Source organism: Cibotium barometz, chromosome 31 (assembly GCF_041138505.1).
Source record: "Cibotium barometz isolate CiBa-2024 chromosome 31, ASM4113850v1, whole genome shotgun sequence".
NCBI lineage: Eukaryota > Viridiplantae > Streptophyta > Polypodiopsida > Cyatheales > Cibotiaceae > Cibotium > Cibotium barometz.
In genome coordinates this window covers 40,571,448-40,588,942 of record NC_141076.1, presented here as the reverse complement: position 1 = coordinate 40,588,942, position 17,495 = coordinate 40,571,448, and the positions used below count along the sequence as shown (strand labels likewise).

Sequence of the window (17,495 nt, the reverse complement as noted above, 5' to 3'; positions counted from 1 at the left end):
GAGCTCAATTGACATCAATTGGGTGTTAATCGATGTCAATTGAGTCCAATTAAGCCCAGTTGTGTCCAATTGGGTGTCAATTGATTGAATCCAATTAAGTCCAATTAAGCCCAATTGAGTCCAATGGGGTGTCAATTGATGTCAATTGAGCCCAATCGATCAATTGACACCCAATTAGACTTAATTGATATCAATTGGACTCAATTGGATATTAATTGATGTCAATTAGACTCAATTGGAAGTATAATAAATCTAATTGATGGTAATCAAGCTTAAGGTGATAAATTTAGAGATAACTTTTTTTGTACAAAGAATTTTAAACTTTTGACATCATAAATGAGTCCAGAAGGTCCAAAAATGGTAGGAATGACTGTGAACATGAATATATTTTGATCATTTTTTTTAAATTTTTTTTTCCGCCGGGAAAATGGATTTTCTCGGCGGGCCCGCCGGGAAAACAAAAAGCCCGGCAGGTTACCAGGTTACTGGTAACCTGCTATTTTGAGAACATGAAAACATGTGAACATGTTAATAACATGTTCACAAGTGTTATTAACAAAAAAAATCTTGTGATCACGTGAATATAAAATCCCTGTTCTTCACAATCTAACACTCATCCATCTTGAGAACAAAACTCACTTTTGCACCTAGCATGTGAAGAAAAAAACAACTGTCAGTCCTTGCAACACAAAAGCACAATATTTGAAGATGGTAAACAATTTGCATTTTAAATTTCCTTACATTGATCAGGAAGGACATAAAATAAAATCATAGCTTGTGGAAGCTGTCTCAAATCAACAAATATATATTTGAACTCATTGTACGAAAAAGCAATGTTCCCATCTTTCCCTCGCTTTTTTCCCCAAGCTCTTATGATCAATGTGTCATTGTTGATACATATGAATTCTCGGATTTTACGCTTCATCATTGCATGTTCTTTTTGCAGATTGCAATTTTTTGGGGACAAGAAAAATGCTCTTTGTTATAACATGTGTGCGAAGTGTATCTTTTAGCAATTGATACAATGCATTGTATCCTTTTGTGGTGATGGCCACTTCATCACATGCATTTTGTACCTCATTATTGCTCATAAGCTTAGTAACATCTTTCAGGATTTTGTTTGTGAAGAGAACTCATAATTTCTTCCATTTCGGATCACGAATGACAGAAATAATATCACGTCTCTTCATACATGCACTTTAATATATCCCCATAGTTGTCAGCATCACCACCACTAGTTGCTTCTTTCAAGAAATTCCTAAAATATATATAGAAAAGATCATTACAACATGATAAATATTTGAAACAACATAGAATTGTGTCTTTTTGTTTTTTTCTTGGTCTTCCATCCGTAAGATGTGATTTTGAGTAGATTGCAGTGAACTTTGAGTAGTTTGCAGTGAACTTTGAGTGACATTTAAATTAGTATGCAAACTTTGTAAGTGTGCATGTAAAAATTGCATTGTATTTGCATCACTTATATTTAATCTCTTATAATACCCAAGCAACCCATTCTCACCCTCCTCAACAAATTGTAAAAATGATGGAATATTAGAGAAAGAAGGAGGATAATGTGAAAAAAAGAATCGTTGGGAAAAATCACCTTGAACCCAAAGATCCAAGTTAGTATGACCCTGTTGTATTCTTGTCTACTTATCTTGTGTACAAATGTTCATTTTTGGTTGGTGCATACTCATTCAGTATGCGAACATGTAAGTCCTTCTTTTGTGATGTTGTTGTTGAATATTGAATGTTTGTTACTTCTGTCAATGCTATAGAATCCAAATGAGCTGACAGCAAATAAGAGCAAGAGAAAACTTGAGAATGCAGAGAGAGAATGGAGAGAGTTTGAAAGGAATCAAGGTCGAGCTTGATAGAATATTAAGATTGTAAGCAAAATCTTGAGAAAATGCCACCACAAGCATGAGAGTGTGAATGGAGAGAGGTGAGAGTAGCAATGGAAAGAGTCTTACAGGTTTTTGCCACTATCTAGGCTCTTAATGATTGATAGAAGAGAATTTTGGAGGCAGCTCAAGGTATTTTTATACAGATTTTGTATTAAATGCATTTAGATTCATTAAAAAAAAAAAGAGAATAGTGATTTTCTTACTAAAAGACGTTTTCATCATTTTAAGATTGTTCATGCACGCAATAACTTGTAAAGAACAGAGGAGAACAATACAAAAGAATTCGTGGCCTCAAAGAAGTGGGACCCACTACTCTTAGGTCCGCAAATAGTCATTTTTATTACCTTTGTCTCCTTAATCCTAGAAAAATTAGTCTTAACCCTATGGGATTAGGAATCTTTATGAGGCCCTTTCTATGTTCAAATGCCCCCTAATGAGTTGCTAGTGTTCGTGCACTTTAGGAGTGTGTTATAACTAAATGTAGGAAAAATGCAGTCTGAAATACTACTATGAAACAAAATACATACCATGACATTGTGCCTTGTATTTATTATCTTTGTCTCCTTAATCCTAGAAAAATTAGTCTTAACCCTATGGGATTAGGAATCTTTATGAGGCCCTTTCTATGTTCAAATGCCCCCTAATGAGTTGCTAGTGTTCGTGCACTTTAGGAGTGTGTTATAACTAAATGTAGGAAAAATGCAGTCTGAAATACTACTATGAAACAAAATACATACCATGACATTGTGCCTTGTATTTACATAAAAAATAATTTACTACACATTATCAACAACAAGACCATCTCATGAAACAATACAGTCAGTCAACCTTGTATTTGTACACAAAAAAAAGAATATACGATACAATATCAACAACAATATAGTCTGATGATATGAGATGAGACAACAAAAGTTGAAATCCTAAAGAATGAAAGGGATAAAAAATAAAGAGATTCATCCAAAGTGAACAAATCAATTCAATAGCTACATTACAAAAGATTGCCATAGATACATTAAAAGAGATAGGTGTATAGCCATAGATACATTAAAAGAGATAGGTGTATAGCTATGACATTGCAGTAACAGTTGGCCTCATATTTGTATATAAAAAAGGACTTACAATACAATATCAACAACAATACAATCTCATGATGTGAAAGATGTAAGATTAGACAACTCTTGCATAATAATGCCTATCCCTTTGACAACATCCTCAGGGTGCCCATACATGACAACACAATACATGCCTGCTTTGTGCACCTTATACAAATTGGTGATACATGTGAAGTCCTTTGGGAAGCTGATCGACTGTCAAAAGATAGTTCAAAAGGGCATTTTTCAAGAGCCAATTTGAATGCAACATGCCCACTTGGTAGTTCAATAAAGATAAAATGGGGATGTAATTGACACGAGGAGGAAGTTGGCTATAGTTTGACACTATTTTGGTAGCAAAATAGGACATGAAAGTGTCCTTTGGATGTCTTGGAAAAAAAATCACCACTTGTTCTAGACATATTTTTTTCGTATTTTCGCTCTTGAGCCTAAAGTAGACTCATAAGACTATATTGGAAAAATATAAGCAACATGAAAAAGCATCAAACATAATTACAGCATGCCCAAGAATGTGTAACATTCACCCAAACAGGTAAAAATGTTTCATAGCAAGATTCACTTTTGTAAATTTGACATATCCATAAGTGTTCTAAATATGAGAATTGTTGATTGGTGTCATTCATTTAGGATTGGTTGGTGTACAAAGCAGACCTTGCAAATGTCTCAAGGCTTAAAGTTAAGAAACTAACCAGTGATTATTGGCAAATGGAAACCTTGATGCATTATTAAGGCAGCCTGGATATGGCTTGCTTAAGGATTGCACAATGCTACCTTAAGTCCTTTTGAAGGGCTACATATGGCAGGCCATATTAACTTTGCACAAATATGTTTAGAGGATTGCTTAAGGCCGGGATGCTTAAGGCATGCATAAGTTTAAGGGTTGTATAAGAGACATGCATAAAGAGATCTCTCAAAAAACAGGAGCACAATTCTCAAAATTTAAGCAGGTCAAACATTGTTTGGTTTTTTGGAATCTGGTATTAACTAAAGAATTGTTGATGGTATTTAGAATGCTGAACATGTTGTTTGATACATAATGAAGCACCTTGTAAATCTTGGTAGCCATCGGAGCTCATGTGCAACTGTAGAGATGTGCCCACAAAGGTCTACTACTGAAGTAGACTACATGCAGGGGAAAACTTTCACAGTCTATGTAGAGCTGGTTTGAAAGTAATACTCTTAGAATTTGGCTCTAACTTTAAAAGGAAAATTGTAGACTGGATAGTTGGCCAGCTGCTACAAGGTCTCTCAATGAATGGCCTTCATACATGATGATACTTGCACCAGAAAGTTGAGTTTTTGCCATAGCTACGCTAGCCACAAGGTTGGGATAGACAAGATTGTGGGTTGGGGGTGGGACATTGATCCTAACCCCTTAAAAATAGGCAAGTTAAGGAGGTCGACCCATTCTTGGATCCTCCCTAGGGCCTATATTTGTAGGAAATCACCCCTTTATTCCATCATATCTCTCATCCAGTATGGTCCCCTCTTCCTCTCCAGTTGTTGCATCCCCCGTAATTGCACTTCTTTTCTTGAGCAAATCTCAGCCCGTTCCAAAGCAAATTTGGTGAGTTCCTTTTGAGTGCACCTTACGGAAATTGTGTAGTCAAGCTGGACTTGGTTTACACAACAAATTTCAAGGTCTAATCTATCTCTCTTCTTCGCCCCTCTCCAAGCATCGTTTGTTTGTTGTCTTCATTCAGTATCATCAAACACTTTGTGAGCCTCCTCTAGACTGCCATAATTGATATATGAGTCAACAATTCTACTTCCAATACCAAATTGGCTAGTATATTGTCTTGATACTAAAATACTAATAATAATAATGTTGCACGCCTATAGGCTACACATATTTGTTGATTTAAAAGTAAAATATAATTATCATTTGATGTATTTTGGTTTCCATACATGTATCATTTTGATTATGATCATTACCTACAAAAGGAGCATACTAGAAAACATGCTAACCTTACTTCTGAGTTAACATCCATATACAATGATATTATTTCTAAAGAAAAAGGACTCCATATCATTCATGGCACACCAGGAGCAGGAAAATCCTTTTTAATCAAATTCATCACATACCAACTTGTGAAAAACAACAAATCTATAATATTAACTGCAACCATAAGAGTTGTAGGTGTGCCTCAATTGCATTGCTACAACAATACATTACCAATTCAAGTTAACAAGCTAGTCACAATTATACCCATCATTTATTCCAGAAATAGATGAACAACATCACGCACTCATTAAAGCAGATGTGTACGACATTTGATCTCATAATCAAATAGCTTTGTGCGGTCACATAACAATCTATATTCAACCCATTTGAAAACAAACTCACGCTATTGTTTGGAGACCTTGCACAATTGCCAGCAAAATGCAAACATCAAGCAAACTTTTGTTTGACATGTCACATAAAAAAATCTTCACATTGGCAACATGGCACTATGTACGCTATGAAACACTTTGTACGACATGCCCTTGATAGTGAATTTCTCCAATTCTTGAACATCATTAGAGATAGGAAACCAATCGCACAAGAGATACAACATTACCTAGGTGGCATCATGATTAACGAAGAACAAGTTGAACAATATGTAGATGAATATCTTGCTATTGTATCAAACTCTTACACTATGGATTCAATATTTCATTGATTTGCCTCATAATTTTAGATCACAAGGTAGGAGTAAATATTTTGAACAAATTTATGGCTAATTATGGATATGAACATACTAGACAAAATACACCACTGATAATAGAAAAAGTAACAACAAAACTAGCTCCCCAGCTTGCAATAGAGCGATATGGCAAGGTTTCATCCATTCAAGAAACAAAATCAAGGTATTCTTATTAAAGGAAGCAATACAAAAGACTGAAGGAGGTGGAAGAATTTAATAATGAGAGAAATAAGGCAAATATAGGAAACCACTCCATTATTTGCATTCCTTATTTTGTGAATCCCAACAGCACTATTCTTAGTAAAGAAAGTGGTACAAAAGACTTGAAGGACATGGATGAGTTGAATAATGAGAGAAATAAGGTAAATATTGGTATTACTCCATTATTTTCATTTCTTAACTTTGAGTGATTATGGTCTAAAGTCTATTCATTCTGAATGGTTTAGATTAGTCACATTGGAATTTTGTAGGTTACATGGTACACACACACATACACTGTGGGTGCACAATGATTTGGTGGCAGTGTTGCATACGAACACATCTAGAATGTTGTGATGTGCCATGATAAAGGAGGCATCATTGATTATGAGTTACCATAAGAGAGCGAGGGAAGGAAAAGACATGGTAAGCATGATATGAATGACAAGGGAAGATTTTACATGAGAGAAAAGGTGCCACAAAGGATAATCATTGCAAAAGGATGATGGTATCATACTATATTCATGGTGAATGGAGGCTTACATACAATGGAATGGCATGGGTAGAATACAAGGAAAATGAGGCGATGGAACATTCTATGTGGGGCAAGGAAATCTAAGTGAGAAGGAGCATCAAATATGAAGGATGGAGGCTAAGGGAGTGCAATGTAGCATGGCTACAAGAAGTATGTTGGGTGTATCAAAATGAGGAGATTGTGTACATTACAAAGGAAATAGCCTTCTTAAATAGGCAAGGAGAGGTAGCAACCCTTCCAATATAATAATGCTCCTTTTCCAAGGTTTGTCCTCTTCCTAGCCCATAGTCAGCCGCACCATGAATTGCAATCGACAATAGTTAGGCTTCTTTTTCTCTGTGCTCCAAACCATAGCTTAGATCCTTTTGATTTGATCATCATTATTTTATATCCAACTTTCCATGTCGACTCGATTGAGTGGGCAAGGTATAAAATGAGTCATAGAAATATGTTCTACTTCTTGCGAGATCACTTGGTGCATGACCTTCATATTGAAGTTCCCCCCACCTCACCATCATGTACGACATTCAAGAATCCCATCAAGCATTGTGCAGGCTCCCACTCCTGAAGATTGGATGGGTACAAATCTGTTCAAAGTAGAAAAATGTATATCAATCACCTTATTTGCAACATTGGAATACAAAACACAAGCACTTACAATGTGATCTGTGTCTTGGAAGTCCTTCCAATGGTCCCACGTTGATCTCTTTTTGCATAAATACATGCTGGATCAACAGTTCTTTGATAGTTTTCCCTCCTAGTGCCATCTTGAAGTCAAGGATCCTTCCTTTTCAATATTTGGCCAAGTCTTCAAATGCCTTTCTCTTCACTCGGTAGTGGCCACGTTTTCCTAGCTGCATAGTGACCCAAGAGTACTTCCTGTATACTTGGGGAATCCATTCTTCGTTCTCATCTTTTATGTTATACAACACAACAGATGAGATACTGCTCCTTGCTCATTTTAGTCCACTTTCGGGTGCCATGAGAGATTAACAGACGTATGAGAAAGAAGAAGTAGCAGAAAGTGGATGACTAAGCTAACCACTTTTGTGGATCAAGGAGGGAAGAAGAAATGAGGGACGGTGTGTTCTTTTGGGCGCCAAAGATATTTCGAGTTTCAAAAGTGGAACCAAGTTGAGGGAATAACCAGGAGATTGTGTATCTATCTATTCCAAGCATTCAAAATCATTAGTTCTAGGGGTGGTGGAAATAAATTTTTAGTGCTCCACGTCTAACACGGGAATGTGGAAAACATTCTTTTATTGTGCCAGGTGCTAACAAAAAAACGGTTTAAAATATTTTAAGACAAGGTGATGGTTTTTTTAATATTTCATGAAGATAAGAGTTTTTTCACATTTTAGGTGGGTTTCTACAGAGGTCCCACCACTACCGGTGAATATCGTTGGTAGATTTCATGTCACTCAATCTATGTGTCTATTATTATATTATTATTGAAACAGCCCTCTAATTTTGAGTCTAGAATTTTCCTAATGTCACATCTCAATCAAAAATGTGAGAAAACGATGCACTTTCTATTTTTTTTTTGGTATTTTTGTTTTTTTTTGGGGGGGGGGGTGGCACACGCCAGTACAAGATTTAAGAAATAGAATAGAAAGAAGAAGAAGCTTTCTTGCATTACACGCAACTTTGACTTTAGTGCCCTTGGACACAAATATATAAAAACAGGTACCCCATTATTGCCAACATCACGCGTGACATCGCGTCCTCATCGCTCCGATATAATTCCATGCCACCTACAACGAGAAGCAGTCCGCAAACAGAAAGCTGCTGCTTGGTTTGCTTATTCATCATTCCAGTGCGAAGCGAAGCTGTTTGTTTATTTATTCATCATTCCAACTGGTTTGATCGGCATGGCTGCATCTCCAAGGTGATCCTAATTTGCAACTCTTAATGTTTCTGTCCATCAATCCAGGCCCATCTTAAAATCCGTCGCGTTGTATTCGGCGAAATGATTTGGTATCACAGTTAGAGGTGTCGTGACAATTACAAAGATTGTGTGTACAGAAGGCATAGATGTACCTTGATGCTGGGACAAACTGCAGTAGATTGCAGCTCATGTCTGGCCTTGTTCTAGCTCGGGCGCTCGAGCGAGTTTGAAGTGTTGTGAAATTTGCGTGGAGACATTAACAGAGAAGTGGAGAAATTGCTGATCAATTATGTTGTGCGAATTTCAGGTGGTGGACGAAAGATACGGTTGCTGTAGTGACGGGCAGCAACAAAGGAATCGGCTTCACGACTGTGAAGCTGCTTGCACAGGAAGGACTTACCGTAGTTTTGACAGCCCGAGATCCGGAAAGGGGCCTGGAAGCCGTGAAGAAGCTGAAAGAAGAAGGGCTGAAGAACATAGATTTTCATGTTTTAGACGTTCGGAGTTCTGATTCAGTGTCCGCACTGGCCACTTGGCTCAAGGAAAGCTATGGTGGTATTGACATCTTGGTACGGAACTTGTGCAATGTTTTGATCGAGTCTGCTTTTTGTGGTTCGGATGGACATTCAAATGCTGAGCAATTCAAGTAATTTGTTAATACGTGCAGATCAACAACGCAGCCATCGCGGGAGGATCAGAAGAGAGTTGTGAAGCAGCCAAGAACACCTTCGACACAAATTATAGAGGCGTGAAGCGAGTTACTGAGGGATTACTATCCATTTTGAAAGCCTCCTCAGCTGCCGGAGCGAGAATCGTAAACGTCAGTTCATCACTAGGGCAACTGCAGGTATATTAAAAAAACTGATCCATAAGAAGACATCTGTTGAATTGCATCCTCGATCTGTGTCATATGTTTGTATGAATTTCATCATCAGTTTGCAACTCGGTAGAATTGGCCGGGAAAGATAGGATGACAGAAATTGCTACATCAACTTTGCATTGGGTTTTGATGCAAAACCTCAAGTGCTCATTAAGAAGAGTTCAACTTGGATGTTACAGAATTTACGACACCCAACATGGAGGGAGGAGCTACTGGATGCAGACAATCTTTCTGAGGAGAAAGTGGAAGCATTTTTGCAGGCATATCTGGAAGATGTCCAGCAAGGCACTTATAACACATGGAGAACAATAGCTACCCATTACAGTGTTGCCAAGATGGCCATGAATGCTTATAGCCGATTACTGGCCAGATCTTTGGAACAAAATAGGGTAAACGGCCAAAAGATTTGTGTGAATTGTGTATGTCCTGGTTTCGCCAAAACAGATCTGAACAACAACACAGGCATACTGACAGTAGAGGAAGGTGCAGACACTGTAGTTTGGACCGCCCTATTGCCCCCTGGAGGACCCTCTGGCCTGTTCTTCTGCAAAAGACAGCCCATTCCCTTTTAATTTTTAAATCATCATGTATGACATATGTATGCTCTTTATATACTTAGACGATCACAAGAATGCCATGCGTGGCATTTCATATAATACTCCTCCAGGTCGGAAATTAAATTTATTAGTCAGTTTTAAGGGGTATTTCTGTGTCATATGACACTCCTCCTCGGGAATTAAACATATTCATCAGGTTTTGAGGGGTATTTATTTGTCCCATCGGGTATTTATTTGTCATATGACACTCCTCCTTGGAAATTCAAAATATTAATCAGTTTTAAGGGGTATTTATATGTCACATCTTTTGGTCTTCGAATATATATATATATATATATGCCTTGCTTTTAGCTTCATTTTTTAGATTACTTACCCCTAAAAATCATCGTTCGGACTTTTGGAGAAGCAATTTCGGTCAGAGAGTGGGTGGGGCCTGGCATTCTCTTGATGAGCGTTCTTAGCGAGTTCAAGGAAGGATGGTCCCCATGTTGTTGGTTTTGCTTGCAATAAAATTAAATTCCAATTAAAATAGTACAATACAAGAAAGATATGTGAAGATGGAAGCATCAAGAAAGATATGTGACCACTCACGCCAACGCCAAACTGCTGCTTCGAGTTAACAATTTTTAGAAAAGTGAGGGTAAGTAAGTATAGTATCTCTATCACGTGAAAAAGATATTCCAAAAGGTAAAGCTAAATGAAGCACGCACAATGCAACATGAAATCCCCAAGGACATTCTAATGCATCGAATAGAAGGAAGACAACTGGCATGCAAGCAACCGTTTTAAGAAGTTGAAGCTGCGATTCGAATCAGCAGCCCTTCTCCAGAGCAGGGGCACTATCTTGAAGTGATTTGCTCTTTTTTGTGGGGGGGGGGGGGGCGGGGCGGGGCGGGGGGGCGGGGGGGGGGGTCACTATATAGGAATTAGCCACCATAACACGTGCATTCAAGGGGTAATTTAAAAACCCTTACTCACATACACTTTTTCAAAAACATGTACACTATAAAATGCGTTTTTTTTTCTCAATGTGAATAGATAAACCCCTTATGTATGTAAACTTTCTCTGAATAGTACCATTTTTAAAATCGCTCTTGTTGAACCCACGTGCTATGGTTACATACTTTTATTGACCCCCCTCCCAAGGATTCACTAAGAAAAAAGACGTCATTTGTGTCTAATGACTTTGACTCTTAGCCATTGATGTCACCAAATTGTAAAGTTCTGCTGAGAGCAGGCATGATTGGTCCTCCCTAAAAGGAACCTCCCATGATTGGGCATGTTAGTGAGGAATGATCCTCCAAGTCTCATCCTCCCTAAAAGGAACCTCCCATGATTGGTCCTCCCTAAAAGGAACCTCCCATGATTGGGCATGTTAGTGAGGAATGATCCTCCAAGTCTCATCCTCGAGGGGATCATCCAACCATAGGAAGGTGACATGTCATGAGCATGCATAGGCTTCTAGAAAACCCCTTATTTATGAACTCGGGAGACCATGTTTGAGTCTCTACGATGTGCATGCAAGTCTAGTTATTCTATACACCCTCTCTTAAAATGTACAGATTAGGGCCCAACTTGCATCCCTTGAATAGCATGGTCCCTTATTCTTAGTGTAACTCAATATAGAGAGACATTTTTTCTGCGAAAAAAAAAAAGCTCAAGGAGTTTTAAGTGCATAAACTTGATTGCACACCCTAATAGAGAATTTTGGAAAATTCAATGTCTAACAAGTTCCAAATGCAACCATAATTTGCATACCTCTTCAATATGATATTATGGCAAAGCCTAAGGTTTTTAGGGGACCTAATATCATGTAGAACATCAAATTAGAAGCTTATTTTGGTTTATGTTTATGTTGTAATCTATGCTAATTTCAAAACACAAGGAATTAATGATACTGTTGAACTTCAAAGGCCTTTTTTTTCCCTAGTGTGGCTCTAATCCTAAATGAATGACACCAATCAACAATTCTCATATTTAGAACACTTATGGATATGTCAAATTTACAAAAGTGAATCTTGCTATGAAACATTTTTACCTGTTTGGGTGAATGTTACACATTCTTGGGCATGCTGTAATTATGTTTGATGCTTTTTCATGTTGCTTATATTTTTCCAATATAGTCTTATGAGTCTACTTTAGGCTCAAGAGTGAAAATACGAAAAAAATATGTCTAGAACAAGTGGTGATTTTTTTTCCAAGACATCCAAAGGACACTTTCATGTCCTATTTTGCTACCAAAATAGTGTCAAACTATAGCCAACTGCCTCCTCGTGTCAATTACATCCCCATTTTATCTTTATTGAACTACCAAGTGGGCGAGTTGCATTCAAATTGGCTCTTGAAAAATGCCCTTTTGCACTATCTTTTGACAGTCGATCAGCTTCCCAAAGGACTTCACATGTATCACCAATTTGTATAAGGTGCACAAAGCAGGCATGTATTGTGTTGTCATGTATGGGCACCCTGAGGATGTTGTCAAAGGGATAGGCATTATTATGCAAGAGTTGTCTAATCTTACATCTTTCACATCATGAGATTGTATTGTTGTTGATATTGTATTGTAAGTCCTTTTTTATATACAAATATGAGGCCAACTGTTACTGCAATGTCATAGCTATACACCTATCTCTTTTAATGTATCTATGGCTATACACCTATCTCTTTTAATGTATCTATGGCAATCTTTTGTAATGTAGCTATTGAATTGATTTGTTCACTTTGGATGAATCTCTTTATTTTTTATCCCTTTCATTCTTTAGGATTTCAACTTTTGTTGTCTCATCTCATATCATCAGACTATATTGTTGTTGATATTGTATCGTATATTCTTTTTTTTGTGTACAAATACAAGGTTGACTGACTGTATTGTTTCATGAGATGGTCTTGTTGTTGATAATGTGTAGTAAATTATTTTTTATGTAAATACAAGGCACAATGTCATGGTATGTATTTTGTTTCATAGTAGTATTTCAGACTGCATTTTTCCTACATTTAGTTATAACACACTCCTAAAGTGCACGAACACTAGCAACTCATTAGGGGGCATTTGAACATAGAAAGGGCCTCATAAAGATTCCTAATCCCATAGGGTTAAGACTAATTTTTCTAGGATTAAGGAGACAAAGGTAATAAATACAAGGCACAATGTCATGGTATGTATTTTGTTTCATAGTAGTATTTCAGACTGCACTTTTCCTACATTTAGTTATAACACACTCCTAAAGTGCACGAACACTAGCAACTCATTAGGGGGCATTTGAACATAGAAAGGGCCTCATAAAGATTCCTAATCCCATAGGGTTAAGACTAATTTTTCTAGGATTAAGGAGACAAAGGTAATAAAAATGACTATTTGCGGACCTAAGAGTAGTGGGTCCCACTTCTTTGAGGCCACGAATTCTTTTGTATTGTTCTCCTCTGTTCTTTACAAGTTATTGACAAAACTGCTGCTTCGAGACGTTGACAATTTAGAAAAGTGAGGGTAAGTAAGTAGTATCTCTATCACGTGAAAAAGATATTCCAAAAGGTAAAGCTAAATGAAGCACGCACAATGCAACATGAAATCCCCAAGGACATTCTAATGCATCGAATAGAAGGAAGACAACTGGCATGCAAGCAACCATTTTAAGAAGTTGAAGCTGCGATTCGAATCAGCAGCCCTTCTCCAGAGCAGGGGCACTATCTTGAAGTGATTTGCTCTTTTTTGTGGGGGGGCGGGGCGGGGGGGTCACTATATAGGAATTAGCCACCATAACACGTGCATTCAAGGGGTAATTTAACACTAGTTCTGTAATTGGACACTAAAGTGTCCTGAGGACACTAAAGTGTCCTGAAAGTTAGCATTTTTCTTGAATTTTTGGGGGCAATCTATTAAGAGTTTTGAAATGCTTAACATCCACAGATGTTCCTCAAGACCCAAAAAAAATTTGACATTTTTTAAATTGCACTTTTCTTAGCTTTTGCAAGGCAATATTTTAATTTTCTTAGACGCATGCTGATAAAACACATGATTTTTGCTGTTTTCAAAATAGTAGTAATTTGTACATAACTTTTAGAAGGGACATAGTTTGATCATGAAACTTGGCTTGATGGAAAGCCCATGATGTAAACTAAATCTTGGAATCATCAAACGATAATTATTGGATAAATTTTTGACTCGCTAATATTGAAATGATGTTTTTTATACAGGTGGAGCATGAATTTTTCTCCTTCCATATGCAAGCTAATAATGTAAAACTTGAGGTGCACCCATGTTATATAGGGTAAATACTACTTTGTTTTGAATTTTCCAAAACTTTAGAGCCACTTTTTGGGCCTCTTCTCATACATGGCCTTTTGCGCAACCTATTTTTAATACGTAAAATGTCTAATTATGAGCCTAATTTTGATTTTCATCAAAGGGGAAAGCTGTGTAAGTGCATTATTTGTTGTAACTATAGGTGTAGACTACTTGTGCAAGCATAGTTATGATTAGTTTTTAAAAAAAGATGATCAATTTTTATATTTTTGTTTTTTACAGTTTTTTTAGAACTAGGCGATAAGAACCTACTTAAGTGGAGGCTAAGTTAGTGTCATACACATCAAATTATGGCTTATTTATCTCATCTCAAGCATGAAAACCAATAATCAACATTCTCATTGATAGGGCTACAATTTTTTTTAGTGGCGTGATTGAGTTTTGATAATACGCGTTACTTTTGCTGATTTTATACAACTTTTTTGGAAAAAATTCTAGGAAAGGAAAATGATTTTTTTGGTGAACTTCTACCTCCTTGGACTGATGTATGCTATCAAAATATCTTGGAAAAAATGCTATTGATATCATTGGATTTTTTTTTTGAGAGAATGATGCTTGCATATTTGGAAAAATCCTGAAAAATCCTAAAAAATGTTCATTTTCAAGACATATGCTACTTTATTGCTTATGTACTTCCAAATAAAAAGGCATTTTATATGTTTAGCATTTTTTACATAAGCATAGGGTTATGTTCTACATGCCCAATGAAGCATTTTGGTTTTTAAAGCCTACACTAGGAGTTTGATTTTTTTTCGCAACCCCCAAAAAAGGACACTCAAGTGTCCTGTTTTGGTACCAAACTAGTGTTAAAAACCCTTACTCACATACACTTTTTCAAAAACATATACACTATAAAATGCGTTTTTTTTTCTCAATGTGAATAGATAAACCCCTTATGTATGTAAACTTTCTCTGAATAGTACCATTTTTAAAATCGCTCTTGTTGAACCCACGTGCTATGGTTACATACTTTTATTGACCCCCCTCCCAAGGATTCACTAAGAAAAAAGACGTCATTTGTGTCTAATGACTTTGACTCTTAGCCATTGATGTCACCAAATTGTAAAGTTCTGCTGAGAGCAGGCATGATTGGTCCTCCCTAAAAGGAACCTCCCATGATTGGGCATGTTAGTGAGGAATGATCCTCCAAGTCTCATCCTCCCTAAAAGGAACCTCCCATGATTGGTCCTCCCTAAAAGGAACCTCCCATGATTGGGCATGTTAGTGAGGAATGATCCTCCAAGTCTCATCCTCGAGGGGATCATCCAACCATAGGAAGGTGACATGTCATGAGCATGCATAGGCTTCTAGAAAACCCCTTATTTATGAACTCGGGAGACCATGTTTGAGTCTCTATGATGTGCATGCAAGTCTAGTTATTCGATACACCCTCTCTTAAAATGTACAGATTAGGGCCCAACTTGCATCCCTTGAATAGCATGGTCCCTTATTCTTAGTGTAACTCAATATAGAGAGACATTTTTTCTGCGAAAAAAAAAAAGCTCAAGGAGTTTTAAGTGCATAAACTTGATTGCACACCCTAATAGAGAATTTTGGAAAATTCAATGTCTAACAAGTTCCAAATGCAACCATAATTTGCATACCTCTTCAATATGATATTATGGCAAAGCATGAGGTTTTTAGGGGACCTAATATCATGTAGAACATCAAATTAGAAGCTTTTTTTGGTTTATGTTTATGTTGTAATCTATGCTAATTTCAAAACACAAGGAATTAATGATACTGTTGAACTGGTGATGATGAGGACACGATAAATGGGGACTCTGACAATTGGATTGATGGTGTTTTGTCGGCCAATATGCTAGTTGAGCGTAACAGGCATTGAAATGACAGGAATTGGAAACCCATTATTCCTTTTGAATTAAAAAATGTTCACTTTTGCACTTTAAATGCATTCATGCGGGTGTTTGATCACCTACTAAAGTGTCACATTGATTATGCTTTTACAATGCAAGGTAAAGAAAGACAACATGTAGCTCTTTGAAGGGCAGAGGATCTCCTAAACTCAATTGATTACCATGGTGGAAATGTGCGAATTGTTATTAATAAGAAAGCCTCCGAAATGAGTTATGAAATTGCACAAAAAGTATGCATGAGTGAAGCTAAAGCAAAACATTTTTTGGAGAGACCTAAAAAACGAAGAACTCTGTAAAGCCTTGGGAATTTTGGAAGGATTTGTGTAATTGTACAACTTTTGACTTCATTGAACTAAGTCTTATGGTAACTCGTGAGAAAGTTTGGTCAATTAAAGAGGTGCTTCAAGAATTTACAAAGGCCATGGTGGATGCATGGGGTGAAACCAACATTATACATTACATGGTATAATTTCTTCATTATTTTTACGAGGTTGCGTTTAAACAGTCCTAATTATGACGTGACTTTCTCATTGCTTTTGTAGCATATGTCGTATGCCCACACTGCATATTTTATGAATGAATATGGTTCCCTTGACAAGTGGAGTACACAAGGAATGGAAAAGTCGCACTATTGAGCGAGAGGAGTATACTTCAAAAATACTACACAACATGGAGGAGGCAAGACTCGTTCAAATTATCTTGTAGAGATGTTTAATTGGTTTTATAGATATACTTTTGAAAGAAAATTATCTATGAAAAAAGCTCAAACAAGCAAAACAGCAAAGGTAGCTAGAAATGGAGCTAAATCAAGGTCATCATTAAAATGGAGAGCTGGCATAGGACCAACACGGCATGTTGCATGGAGATCTTTACGAAGGCGGGAAGGAAAATTTGAAAATAATTTTTAATGATTCCAAAATATTTTACATTGCAAAAAAAACATGCCTTCATATGTACACAAGCCTTATAAGGACTTCAACCCGTATAGTCGCTCAACACCTCTTTTCTCAGTGGTTGTAAAGGCTCCCTTCAATGATCTCATGCATCTAGTGGGAGTACATTAAGTAATGATGGCCTGCTTTACCTGCTTCTCCTCTTGCTTTGATATAATCCATGGTGCATGCGAAAGACAAACGTGCCCACCCTCCTCTCATGGCCAAGCTTGATGCATCCATCCTGCGAACCCACAAGTCCTCCTGTACGCTGACATTGTCTCGTTTGCCAATAACATGTTTCCAAATAGCAAATGCCACCACATTCTTGAAGATGTGCATGGGATCAAGAAGATGGTTGATCTTGAGATGGGTCCAATATGGTAGCTGGACAAAAATGAAGTACCTACACAAGAGATGCCGAACAAGATTGCTCTATGTGATCTTTAATCCAATTAGAGACTGCACAAAACAAGATTGCAAAACATTATTGTACCTATTCATGCCATCTAAAGGAAGAACATTTGTAGACTCCCAAATGCGCTTCCAATCTTTTGCACGAAGTGTTTGTGGAGTAATGTTACTCTTACTAGCAACATATTTAGGATGTTCTGACGGGAGA

General features: G+C 37.1%; 1 protein-coding gene across 1 annotated transcript; it reads left to right on the top strand.

Moving 5' to 3' along the window:
• The first annotated feature begins 8,179 nt into the window (after positions 1 to 8,179).
• LOC147620861 (short-chain dehydrogenase/reductase 2-like) lies at positions 8,180 to 9,983 on the top strand. Its single transcript, XM_086825128.1, has 4 exons — positions 8,180 to 8,327; positions 8,635 to 8,896; positions 8,995 to 9,174; positions 9,387 to 9,983. Exons 1-4 carry the CDS (start codon positions 8,311 to 8,313, stop codon positions 9,777 to 9,779), a joined length of 852 nt encoding a protein of 283 aa, XP_086681254.1. The 5' UTR covers positions 8,180 to 8,310; the 3' UTR covers positions 9,780 to 9,983.
• The last annotated feature ends 7,512 nt before the right edge of the window (positions 9,984 to 17,495 follow it).